The sequence below is a fragment of the Mustela nigripes genome, chromosome 1 (assembly GCF_022355385.1).
Source record: "Mustela nigripes isolate SB6536 chromosome 1, MUSNIG.SB6536, whole genome shotgun sequence".
NCBI classification, from domain to species: domain Eukaryota; kingdom Metazoa; phylum Chordata; class Mammalia; order Carnivora; family Mustelidae; genus Mustela; species Mustela nigripes.
This window is the reverse complement of record NC_081557.1, coordinates 61,158,031-61,171,300: the sequence shown is the minus strand read 5'-3', so window position 1 is coordinate 61,171,300 and position 13,270 is coordinate 61,158,031. Positions and strand designations below refer to the sequence as shown.

General features: G+C 35.0%; 1 protein-coding gene across 2 annotated transcripts in view; it reads right to left on the bottom strand.

Moving 5' to 3' along the window:
• Positions 1-524: 524 nt before the first annotated feature.
• The window catches only part of EED (embryonic ectoderm development), a 30,431-nt gene continuing 17,685 nt past the window's right edge, over positions 525-13,270 (bottom strand). Inside the window, exons 9-13 of one of the 2 annotated variants that reach the window (XM_059412317.1) lie at positions 11,406-11,511; positions 10,196-10,270; positions 2,621-2,779; positions 1,610-1,683; positions 525-860 (exon numbers count right to left, since the gene is read on the bottom strand). In XM_059412317.1, the coding sequence (XP_059268300.1) occupies positions 734-860; positions 1,610-1,683; positions 2,621-2,779; positions 10,196-10,270; positions 11,406-11,511 (541 nt within the window). In that variant the 3' untranslated portion in view covers positions 525-733. The remainder of the gene's footprint in view (positions 861-1,609; positions 1,684-2,620; positions 2,780-10,195; positions 10,271-11,405; positions 11,512-13,270) is intronic. The other variant, XM_059412320.1, reaches the window with a different exon arrangement.

Below are 13,270 nucleotides of genomic sequence, written 5' to 3'. Positions count from 1 at the left end.
ACCCATAAGATACCTAGGAATAAATCTAACCAAAGAGGCAAAGGATCTGTACTCAGAAAACTATAAAGTACTCAAGAAATTGAGGAAGACACGAAGAAATGGAAAAATGAAAAGAAATAAAAAAAGAAATGGAAACTCTATAGAATTTTAAACATAATTACTATGAAGTTATCACAGAAGAAATAAGAAATAAAACACATAGTTAATACACTTTCCAGTAAAAATAAGTAACAATATTTAGGATTTAGTGTATGTCAAGTACTGTTCCAGCTGTTTCACTTTGATCATTTGATCCTTAAAATCCCTATAAGGTAGGTATTCTTATCCCTGTTTCACACAGGGGGAAACTGAGGTAGATGTTAAGTTACTTAGCTCAGCTCATAGTTGCAGAATTAAATTCTGCTTAGTTCTAGAACTTAATCACATTATAGAGCTTTCTTTACTTAAAAGAACTACCAAAATGATCATTACAAAAAAGGGTGTACATTTTTTTTTCTCACAATGAAAACAGACTAACACACAGCTTTACAAAAATAAATTTTTATTAAAAGCAGTAGAGTCTGAGCAGGAGACAGTACAAAGAATGTAAACAATGTAAACATCACTACATTCAGCTCAGCCTGATTGAATGCTGAAAGACAACTCTAAATGCTCTATGTGCCCTTACTAGCAAGATACAGTAATTCTATTATACACAGAAAACACACTCTAATTTTGATTAAGAAAAAGTATTTTATCGAAGTCGGTCCCAGCGCCAAATACTGGCATCATCACAAACAGCTATAAGAATACTGCTATCCCTGCTAAAACTGGTTTGTCTAATAGCAGCACCACATTTATGATGAGTCAGTGTTGTACATCTAGGAAAAAAACAAAACAATAGTTTAAATGCCATTCATAAAAAATGTTGTATCAAATTAAACCAGTGAATTAGAAAACAAATAGATGTTCCAAGTCATATGGAAAGCATTTAAAAAATCACTAAGAGCTCAATCTCTAATTTCATAAAACTTGGGTATATTTTTAATTTTAAAAAAAATAATTTGTCACCACAGTACTTATGATAAATAGTCATTATGAGAACACAAAGTATTTTAAAATAACTGAGTCATGTAAATGTTAAAAATGATTTAAGAATGGTACTTTAAGTATTAATTACTTCCTATCTATTGGCATTTGAGTAAAAAGGCAGAAATTATCAGTAAAGGGACGCCTGGGTGGCTCAGTTGGTTGAGCATCTGTTTTCGTCTTTGGTCATGATCCTAGGTTCCTGGGATTGAATCCTGCACTGGGCTCCTTGTTCGGTGGGGAGCCTGCTTATCCCTCTACCTGCCATTCCTCCTGCTGATGCTAGCTCTCAATCTCTCTCTGACAAATATATAAAATCTTTAAAAAACAAAACAAAAAAAAACCCACTTTATTTTTCCCAGAGAGAGAATGCACACAAGCAGGGGACGGGGGCATGTCAAAGGAGTACCAGACTCCCCACAGAGCAGGGAGCCTGAAGACTCTATCCCAGCACTCTGGGATTATGGTCTGAGCTGAAGGGAGATGCTTAACCAATTGAGCCACCCAGGTGCCCCTATTAATACATAGTCTAAATACTTACTTGGCTTTATGAGGATCTTCTACTTCTAAATCCCAAACATAAAGTTTGCCAACCTGATTGCCCAATGCAAGCATCTGTATAAACATATTTTTAAAAAATTCAAATTATTAAATAGGCTACAGGGCCTTCAAGCATTCCTAAGACATGTTCATATTTCAGAAAAACCTCAGCTTTATCCTATGGCTATGCTCATGATTAGTTCTTTGCACCTTGTATTTCTGATTTGTAAATGGGGACAATAGCAACTAATACTTCAGAGGCGTCCTGAGTAAATTAGAAGGCATTTTGCAAATTTATGAAGGACTTTACCATTTACATAGTTAGCATGTACTCTTTATTCTGCCTTAAAGAATTATAGCAACAGCTACAGAGAGCTTCTCCAGTCTTCTGAGAAATAAATATCCAGATAATTTGTTACTACAAATTCCTAACACAAGTCTCTTTAAAATTTTAGGTAACTATTACTTGGTCCCACCTTCCATGCTGATTTTTCTCCAAGCTTTTATATAAAAAAATCTACTTAAAAAGTTTAACACTCCTGGGACGCCTGGGTGGCTCAGTTGGTTGAGCAGCTGCCTTCGGCTCAGGTCATGATCCCAGTGTCCTGGGATCGAGTCCCACATCGGGCTCCTTGCTCAGTGGGGAGCCTGCTTCTCCCTCTGCCTCTGCCTGTGCTCGCTCGCTCTCCCTCTCTCTCTCTGATAAATAAATAAAATCTTTAAAAAAAAAAAAAGTTTAACACTCTAATCACCAAAACATTAAATCTTAGTAACAGATGTTATGGAAAGTAAGCACCTCACTGCCACCACTGACACCCATTAACTACATTTTAAAATAAACATTGCAGATAGTGAGCAGAACCACAAAGATAGAATAAATAATATCAATCGCTAAAGTAATCAATCCAAAAGATCAAGGTAGATTCTTAGAGGAAACTGAAGATGGATGAACAACAGAGAAAAGTGAAATTTTCAATGGTCTTAAGTTTAAAATGTAAAAATATGCTGCTACCTTTTGCCAGAAATCCATAGAAAACCTCATGTACCAAATGTCACACTGGCTGTAATCAAATCGCCCAAGAATAGTCACATTAGACTCACTGGGTTTAATTTTATCTATATCATCTTCCATTTTCCCAGGTTTCCAGCAAACAATGGCATTTTCACAAGACTTTAAAAGAGAGAAATGAGAAAACAAGAAATGTTACATACAAAACTGAATTTTAAATATTAAAAACAAAGCCCTTCTTTATTATCTTTTTAGAATTGACAGTCTTAAAACCTGGTTACCCAACTACTAAATACAGTGATATACATTCATTTATATTTACAGAGTCAATGTCCACACTTGAGGACAAGAAGTCATATTAGAACAGAATTTAACAATATTCAAAAGCATTATGTTATCTGGAGTATTCATTTTGAAGTCACAATTTCTCTTCCAAACCAAATTCAGCTCTAGATACTGTGGCATCCAGACTTCAGTGTCCTATAACGAAAGTAAAATTACAAAAACTCTGTACAAATGCATGGCTCTTCAATATGGCCCCTGCTTAGAGGCCTTAGAGATCAGATTATATAGAAGGCAATAAACGCAGTAGTTTTAACATCAAGACACTGATATGGGCATAGGACTGAACTAGACTAAGTTACATCTTCCTCATTCTATATCATTATCTTTGCACACATTCTCATTAAGCAGCAAGTGATAAGGATTACAATGGAAGAAAAACTGCAACACGGTGGGCACTATTTATATTAAAGGCCAGTGGTGTGATAATGAGGGACATTTGGCAATGTCCCTGGCCTTTGGTGGGTGGACAAGGAAAGATGCTGCTGAGCATCCTACAATGTACAGGATGGCCCCTCCCATTAAAAAAAAAAAAAAAAGATCTAGCCCAATTACCTCAACAGAAACTGAACTGAGAAATGCCTGTGTAGGGAAAGAGTGTCTGCTGGAGTGTTACAGGACACACAGTCCAGGCAATTCTGTGTCTGGTTCACTGACTTATGAACAGTTTAACAGCAGGGCCATAGGAAGATTAGGGAGGAGACAGTACCCCAACTTTTTTCTTTCTCTGCCTTTTTTAGATTATGTAAAATCCCAGGGCTATATATCTGATACATAAGTTTTTTTAAAAGTACCTTAGATTAGAGATCACCTACTTTGATAACCTAACTAAATGCACAACTGGACTGATAGCCCACAGACTTCCCTCAAAAAACTCATCCTGGTCCCAACCCTACTGAATCAGAATCTCTACAAGGGAAGGCCGAAGCAGAACAACTGTGACAGAGTTCTTCAAGTGCCTTGCACCGATTACACTGGTAAAGGATTCTTTATTAGTCAAGTCCCCTCATGAACTAACTTGAGGTAAAGAGAAGTTCCTCATTATAATGGATGACTGCATTTGAAAATCATCTTGATGGATGCCTGGGTGGCTCAGTGGTTAAGCCTCTGCCTTCAGCTCAGGTCATGTCTCAGGGTCCTGGGATTGAGCCCTGCACTGGGCTCTCTGCTCAGCGGGGAGCCTGCTCCCCGGCCTCCCGTCTGCCTGTCTACTTGTGATCTCTGTCTGTCAAATAAATAAATGAAATCTTTAAAAAAGTCATCTAGAGAGCTTTTTAGAATTACAAATTCCCAGGTCCTTTTGCCAAATTTAGAATCTCTGGGACTGAGGCCTAAGAATCTATTTTTACAATGTTCTCCTAGTGATTCTGATGCAGAAATAGATTTGTGACCACCAATATATTTCATTCAGGTCAGCTTCCTGAAACCTAAAATGCAGAAATCTCTTCCTATCGTCTGACGAAGGTCTAAGAAAAGAAATTTTAGAGCTAGTGCCTTTTTACTTCTACTTCCAAAACGATGGGGTAGGTGTACTTTTCTCCATTTATCCTCACTATAGCTTAAAAGACTAAGTATCAAATAGAAAGCAAACATAAGACTTTGAAAGGTAGAGAAAAGGCAGACTGGTTAGGAACCTTGGGACATGAAGGATGCTGAGTTCCTTGGTTCTCTTTTGCCTAATTTATGTATCCCAGACTGGATGCTAGAGAAGGCAGCAGCTCAGTGATCAATACCCATGGGTTATTACAAAACACCCACAACAAAAGCCTGCTCTCTCTAACCAAAGAACCAGGAAAGTGACAATCTAGCAGGAGAGAAAATTTTCAAACATCCTATTCCAGGAAAACACCACAGAAAAAAACTGTAGGCTCATCCTCGCATGAACCACCAATGACCCAGTGGGGAGCACTTCTCAGGTGGTAACCTATGTACCTCAAATGCATACCCAACCCTCCCTACTCCTGACTCTACCTGCCCCTCATCGTAATGAGGTAACTCTGGTCTCCTTCTCTTTGCCTAGGGTGGTATCAGAGGAGGCCCAGCAATGGATGTTTACAATCATCCACAGCCCTCAGTGTCAGTGGAGACCACTTGGGAACAGAAATGAGATGCCATCATCTCGACTTCCCCACCACTTGCCAATGATGAAGCAGTGCTCCTCTTCTCCAGCTGAAAATCTGTCAGAGGAAGACTGCTGCAAAAGATCTAAATAAAATAAGATGCAGTCTTGTAGTGTAACACTCAAAATACCTAGATCTCAATAAAAAAATTCACTTGTCACACCGAGACTCAGAAAAAACCTCAACTTTAATGCTAAAAGACAATAAATGCCAACAATGAGATGCAGATGTTCAAACTACCAGACAAGGATTTTAAAGCAGCCATAATAAAAATGCTTCAATGAAAAAAATGCTTCAATAAGCAATTATACACTTAAAAAGGTCTCAGCAAAGAAATAAAAAGAATCAAACTGAAAATTTAGAATTGAAAAATATAACCAAAATAAGAAAATCAACTGAAAGGTTCAATAAAGAGTCAATTTAACGTCTGAAAAACAGAAACTACCCAATCCAAATAAAATGAAACAAACCTAAAAAAATGACAGTCCCAGGAGTCAAATGAAAGATCTAACATTACATCATTAAAGTTCCAAAAGGAGAAGAGAGGTCTAGAAACGAATTTGAATAATGGCTGTAAAACTTCCAAATTTGGGACAAACTATTTCCAAAAGTCATAAATCTATTACAAATATAAGGCGAGTGAACTCCTAAAGATAAATTCAAAGAAATCAAGGTACATCATATTCAAACTTCTGAAAACTAAAAAGACAAAGAAAAAAACCCTGAAAGCAAGTAAGACAGAACTCGTTATGATTAGGAGAAAAATAATTCCAATGATGGCAGGGATCATCAGAAACCACAGACCCTGGAGAGAAGGAACACAACATTTTTCAAATGTGTAAAGAAAATAACTGTCTATGTAAAATCCCATTTTGAATGAATATACCTTTCAGGAATGAAGGACGAAGAAAAATGAAGAATTTGTCACCAGCAGACCTTCCCTAAAAGAATGGTTACAGGCAGTTTTATAAACACAAAGAAAATAATATGAGAAGGAATCGTTGAACATCAGAAAGGAAGAAAGAACAAGGGAAAAACCAAAAATGAGTAGATACTCTCCTTTTCCTCTTGAGTTTTTAAATTACGTTTGATGGTTGAAGCAGAAATAGTAACATTAAAAAAATAGTAACTTTTTTTGTTGTTCTCAATTATAAAGGGAATATTCAAGACAATCAAACTATAAATGGTGGATAAAGTAACATAAAGGAAAGTAAGATTGGCAAAATGCTGATACACAGTAGTGAGGCTACATAAATATATTTTTATATTTGTGTTTGCATAGTAGGCATGTCTTTGAGCAATTTTTATCTTTTTGTTTTTTTAAAGTAGGCTCCATGCTCACCATGGAGTCCAATACGAGACTTGAACTCACAACTGTGAGATCAAGACCTGAGCTGAGATCAAGAGTGGAATGCTTAACTGATTGAGTCACCAGGGAATCTGGCAATTTTTTACTTTTAATCTACACACATTTTATACTTAAAGTGACTTTCTTACAAATAAAGCATTAATAAAGATACATAATATATATAACAAAAGGTAACAAAATATTTAATAAATATACATATATAACATCTAGAGGAAAACTAAAAAGCTACATAAAGAAATGTACTTCAGGAGACTGGGTGACTCAAATCAGTTAAGCACCTGCCTTTGGCTCAAGTCATGATCCCAGGGTCCTGGGATTGAGCCTCACATCAGGCTCCCTGATCACAGGGATCCTGCTTCTTCCTCTCCACCCTGCCTGTGCTCTAATAAACCAAGTCTTTTTTTTTTTTTTAATAAATAAAATCTTAAAAAAGAAAAAAATGTATTTAGTATTACAGATAAATCAAATGGAATTCCAGAGGTACCTGGGTGACTCAGTTGGTTAAACATCTGCCTTCAGCACAGATCATGATCTCGGGTCTGGCTCCCTGCTCAGTGGAGAGTCTGCTTCTCTCTCTCCCTCTCACCCCCCTCCCCTCAAAGGTTATGCTCTGTTGTGTGCTCTAACAAATAAAAAAAAACCTTAAAAAAAAGAAAAGTGGGATTCTAAAAACTGTTCACATAGAAGTACCTGGCTGCTTTAGTCAGTAGAACATGGGACCCTTGATCTAGGGCTTGTGAGTTCAAGCCCTACATTGGACGTAGAACCTACTTAAAAAAAATGTTTGCATTACCTATAGGAAATTAGGGGAAAAGCCCAGATAAAAGAAAAAGAAGAAGAAGAAGAAGAAAAAAAAAAGATTCCAGTCACCAAAATCCAGCAATAACAAGCAAACCACCATAAAACTGAAAGCAAAAAGGGAAAAAAATCCACAAGTACAGCTGCAAACATCCCCATCTCTCAACAATTGATAAAATACGTAGACAGGGGGCGCCTGGGTGGCTCAGGGGGTTGGGGCCTCTGCCTTTGGCTCAGGTCATGATCCTGGGGTCATGAGATCTCAGCTCTGCGGGGAGCCTGTTTCCTCCTCTCTCTCTCTGCCTACTTGTGATCTCTGTCTGTCAAATAAATAAATAAAATCTTAAAAAAAAAATATGTAGACAGAAAAATCAATGAAGCCATAAAGAATTCAACCTCACATCGACCAACAGTACCTAATAGACACTTATGGAACACTGCACACAAACAGAATTACACACTCCTTTCAAGCTCCCACAGAACATACTCAAGATAGTGTCATAAAACAAATCTCAAAAAAGTTTAAAAGAACCCAAATCACAAAGAATATGCTCTGACCACAATAGAGTCAAACTAGGAATCATTTAAGAGAAAGATAACAAGAAAATCTCCAACACCTAGAAACTAAAATTCATATCTAAATTAGTGAGATGCAAAAAAAATAAAAAAATAAATTAGTGAGATGCAGCTAAAGAACTGCTGAGCGGAAAATTTATAGCATCTAATACTTATCTTAGAAAAGTCTCAACTCGATAATCTGAGCTCCCACACCTTAAGAAACTAGTAAAAGAGCAAAATACACCCAGGGCAAACAAATGGAAGGAGAGATAAAAAATTGAGGAGCCTTTACCAAGACTTACAAAAAAAGAGAAGACATTAACTACCATCTCAGGAATGAAACAGGGCTATCAGAGGCCTTACAGTTGTCAAAAGTACAGTAAGAGAATATTACAAATAACTCTACACATCAATTTTACCTTAGATATAGTCAATTAATTCCTCATACAACACAAACTACCACAACTCACACGATATGAAATAGTTAATTTGAACAGCTCTTTTAACTACTAAGGAAATGGAATCTTTATCTTTAAAACTCTCAAAAATATCTAGACCTAGATGACTTAACCAGAGTATTCTAACAACCATTTATGAAGAATTTCTATATTTCTCCAGAAAATATGAGGGAAAACTTGCCAATTCATGTCCATAAGCCTGTGTTATCAATACCAAAACCAGACAAAGACATTACAAAAAACTTCAGACTCATATCACAGCCTCATTAATACAAACAAATCTTTAACAAGATTATCAGCTATTAGCAACATATATAAAAAGTCACACACTATGAATAAGTAAAATTTATTCCAGGGATACAGGACCAGATCTATTTTTAAAAAATTAAATACACTCCATACAGGCTAAGGAAGAAAAAGCCACCTAGTCGTAAGAAATGATACAGATAAAGCATCTGACAAAATTCAACACCCATTCATGACAAACTTCTCAAAAAATTAATTAGTAAGAGGGACAGTTCTCAACTTGATAGAAACATCTACAAAAACCATATAGCTAATATACATAATTGTCAAAGACAGAATTTTTCCCTTTTAGTACCAGAAGTAAGTCAGGAATGTTTGTTTGATCTTAACACTACTATTCAACACAGAACTGGAATTTTGCCAGTGAAATAAAGCAAGGCCAGAAAGGAAGACATAAAACTGTCCCTATGTGCAGATGACATGATGGTCTACATAAACACTCCCAAGTACTAGACAAAAAAAATCAGGGGAATCAAGGTCAGTATGAAAAATTAATTGCTTTCCTGTATACTAACTAGCAGTAAACACAAAGAAATAAGGAATACCATCTATAATCACTCAAAAAAGAGCAGTAGTTAGGTATAAATCCAACAAAGTATGTACAGGACTTGTATGCTAAAAGCTACAAAATGCTGATAATAAAATCAAAGATCTAAATAAATGGAGAGACATACTATGTTCATGGACTAGAGAGCAGAGCAAAGACATTAATTCCCCATCAAACTGATATACAAGTTTAACAAAATACCAAACTTTTCCCTGCCCAAAAAACATCCAGCAAGATTTTTTATAAAACGTAGACGAGATTATTCTAAAATTTAAACAGAAAGGCAGGAATCAAAATAGCTAGAACAATTTTGAAAAAGAATAAAGTGGAAGAAAACACCTTATCAATTCCAAGACTTATTACAGAGCTACATTAATTAAGACTGTGTATATATAGCAGTGGTAGAGGGAACAGAACAGAAAAACCAGAAACAGCCTCACACAAGTAGGCCAAACAATTTTGACCAAGGTACAAAAGCAATTCGAAGGAGAAAGAATAGTCTTTCAATAAATGGTGCTGAATAACTGGATATCCAAACGCAAAGAATGAACTACCACCTAAACCTCATACAAAAATTAACTCAAAATAGATCATACATTTAACAAAACATAACACTAGAACACTTTTAGAAGAAAACAAAAAAACCTTTAGGATCCAGAGCGTGAAGAGCTTTTAAATGTAACATCAAAAGCATAATCCATAAAATTTTTTCAGACAACAATCAATAAACTGAAATTCAACAAAAATTAAAATATTTGCTCTGCAGAAGACCCTGTTAAGAGGATGAAAAGACAAGCTACAGGCTGGAAGAAAATATCTGCAAACTATGTATCTGACATAGGATTTATATTTAGAATATATTAAGAACTCTCAAAACTCAACAATAAAAAAACAAAACCAATCCAATTAGAAAATGAGCAAAAGATATGAAGAGACATCATCGAAAAGGATATACGGATGGTAAATAAGCATATGAAAAAGATGTTCATCACTAGCCATCAGGGAAATGCAAATTAAGACCACGATGAGATATCACTACACACCTATCAGAACAGCTAAAATAAAAAATAGTGACAATACCAAATGCCGGCGAAGATTCGGAGACACTGGATCTTTCATACATTGCTGGTGGGAATGTAAAATGGCACGGCCACTCTGGAAAATAGTTTGGCAGTTTCTTAAAAAACTAAACAAACTTAACCATGACCCAGCAATTGCCATTCTAGGCATTTATCCCAGAGAAATGAAAACTTAAGTCCACACAAAAACCTATACACGATTGTTTATTAGCAGCTTTATTTGTAATAGCTCCAAACTGCAAAAGGACCAAAATGTCCTACAATAGATGAATAGTTAAATAAACGGTGGCACATCCATACCATGGAATACTACTCAGCAATAAAAAAGGAAAGCTATTGATACACACAACAACTTGGATGGCATACTGAATGGAAAAAAAACAATCTTAAAAGGTCCCATACTGTAACATTCTTGAAATGGCAAAATTCACATGTAATAAAATGACAACAGAGAACTATATGCACACATTGTACAAGGACAATTTCCTAAATTTGATATTATACTGCAGTTATGTGAGATGTATGTAGAAGAAATTGGGTGAAGGGCAATATGGGACTTCTCTGTACTTTCTTTGAAACTTACTGAGAATCTATTATTTCAAGATCAAAAGTTAAAAAAAAGAAAAAAAGAAAAAAAAAAGGTAAAACTATACCTGTAAAGCCAAGAAAAAAAAATAAGTCAGGCTCTGCCCAAGAAAATATGAAATGCCCTGAAATCCACATCAAGAAAAGAAACTGGACAGCAATTTTTCCAAATATGACAATCCTAAACATTCAGATACCATCACCAACAACTACTCTAAATTATCAGCAAAAAAATCAACACATTAGAGAGCAGGGGTTGGCAAACTGCAGCCACAGCCAACTCCAGCTATCTATATTTGTAAATACAAATTTACTGAAATGGACACAAACATAACAAAAAACCCATTACTGACTTTAGATATCGTTATTTTATAACATTGGATATCAGAAAAGAATCTCATCTTATAAGTTAACATTTTTTCCTTTATTGCAGAACAAGTTATAATAATTCATCAGGATGTTATATGCCTAAAACAAGTTTCCAAATCTGAGACTTCAAGGAAAAAAAAGGACTTTCCCATCTGCCATCCAATTTACCAAAACTATAAAAAAACTGTGCTCCCTGCAAGGTTCCAACTCACACAAACACAAACAACAGAAGTACAGCTTAACAGCAGTTAGCATACCTTGGAAAGTATCAAATCACCTAACCATCGTACACAATCGACATAATTCCTATGTATGTCTCTGGTGGAAAAGTCAGGAAAGTGAATTTTCTGAGAAATAAATGGCCTGCAATGGAAATGTCAAAAGTTAAAAGAAAAAAGAATGTAGAATCACACTCATTTTCACTTTCAGATTTATGACTATTAATTTTATGTTCCTAGAAAACTGCAAAGCTTCTCATTATTGAGAACTGAACTCTCATTTCATGTATTTGTTTCTATATTTTTTCCATTATCAGCTCTCAATTGAATTTCATCTTATGAAATTTCATTTATAAGAACCGTAGCTTTCTTACTATGGTGACCAAAATTAATCACTTCGATTCTGGCTATCCTAACCAATGATAAGCAAGGTCTGCAGCACTAAAAGATTCTCACAGAAAACATTAAACTATCTATTCAATCCTTTATATTTAAGCATCAACATATCTAGATTATTTCAAAAGATAGTCACCTTTCTAGGAACAATGACATCATTCCAAAGGCTGCTAAAGGTAAGTTTAGAGAAGAGTCCCGCCTTGAGCAAAAATTTCTAAAAATGTTATCTGACAGGAATTTGACTTTAAAGACTTTTCCCATATTTAGGCAAGTAAAACACAGTGCTATTTTTTTCCTTAAAGATGTTTTTGAGAAGACCAAGCAGAGAAGTTGCTACCAATTCTATAGTTACTTAAAAGTATACCTAACATTTCTAATCTAGTGATTCGGATTTATACTGAAATAACTGTAGAAGAATGATATGATGCCAAGAATTAGTTGTGTCTTCGGCAACTCACATGTCCTCCCCTTACTTTTTTCTCATATGCAAAAAGGATGGTGGGCTGAATCATCTCAAACATTCTTTCCAGTTCAAATTCTGGGAGCTTTTCTTTATTAAAACATTAAAATGTTATTAATGACCTGATATAAATTCTTAATTGTTATAATTATGTTAATTACTTTTTTAGCCAAATATATATTATAGTGCACTGAAATATTTGTTGGTTATAAATTTAACTGATAACCTATTAATAATCTGGTTTGATAACCAGAAAATAAATGCTTTTTGTTAAAACAGAAGGACAAAGTTAATATACAGACATACCATAGTTACAATGAAAGTGTTAATAGCCTGATGAGATTCTGAAAAGACAGTTATTGAATTAAGAATTGAAACATTTCAAAAATACATTAAAGGGCATCAGGCTGGCTTAGCAGGTGGAATGTGCAACTCTTGATCTTTGGGGTTCTAAGTTTGAACCCCATGCTGGATATAGCGATTAATTAAAAAAAATAAAAATCTTCATATATATGTATTTTAAGAAAATTGCAAGTTCCCATTCATAGTCAGTCCCATGAAGCAAGGCTCCTGCTTCTGAATTTTCTCCATCTAAAAAAGGGATCATCGTTTAAAGGAAAGCATTATATTACCATAAAATAAAGCCAAGAAGCCCATTTAAAAAAATTCATGATCTACTATCTAGACTTTGGAATTTAAAAGTGCTCACAAATAATACAAGTAATCTTATTCTGAAGGGTCCTTTACCCTACCCCACAGCAAGTTTTAAGCTTTTAAAACTGTTATAATGTAAACAGTCAAGCATATGCATACCTAAATAAAAGTTTAACATGCTACTAAACTAAAAAACACAATTCAAAGGGGATTTTCCACAAACATTAAACTAAAAATAAAGGGCTTTGATTTTAAAAATCTTATGGTATATAAACTTATTCAAAGAAGGGCTTCTAAACTCGATGTTGGGACATTATGTAAAAATTTTGGAAAAAGTAGAATGCCTCTATACAACAGCATGAAAAAACAAATTGTTTTCAATAGCACAATGGTT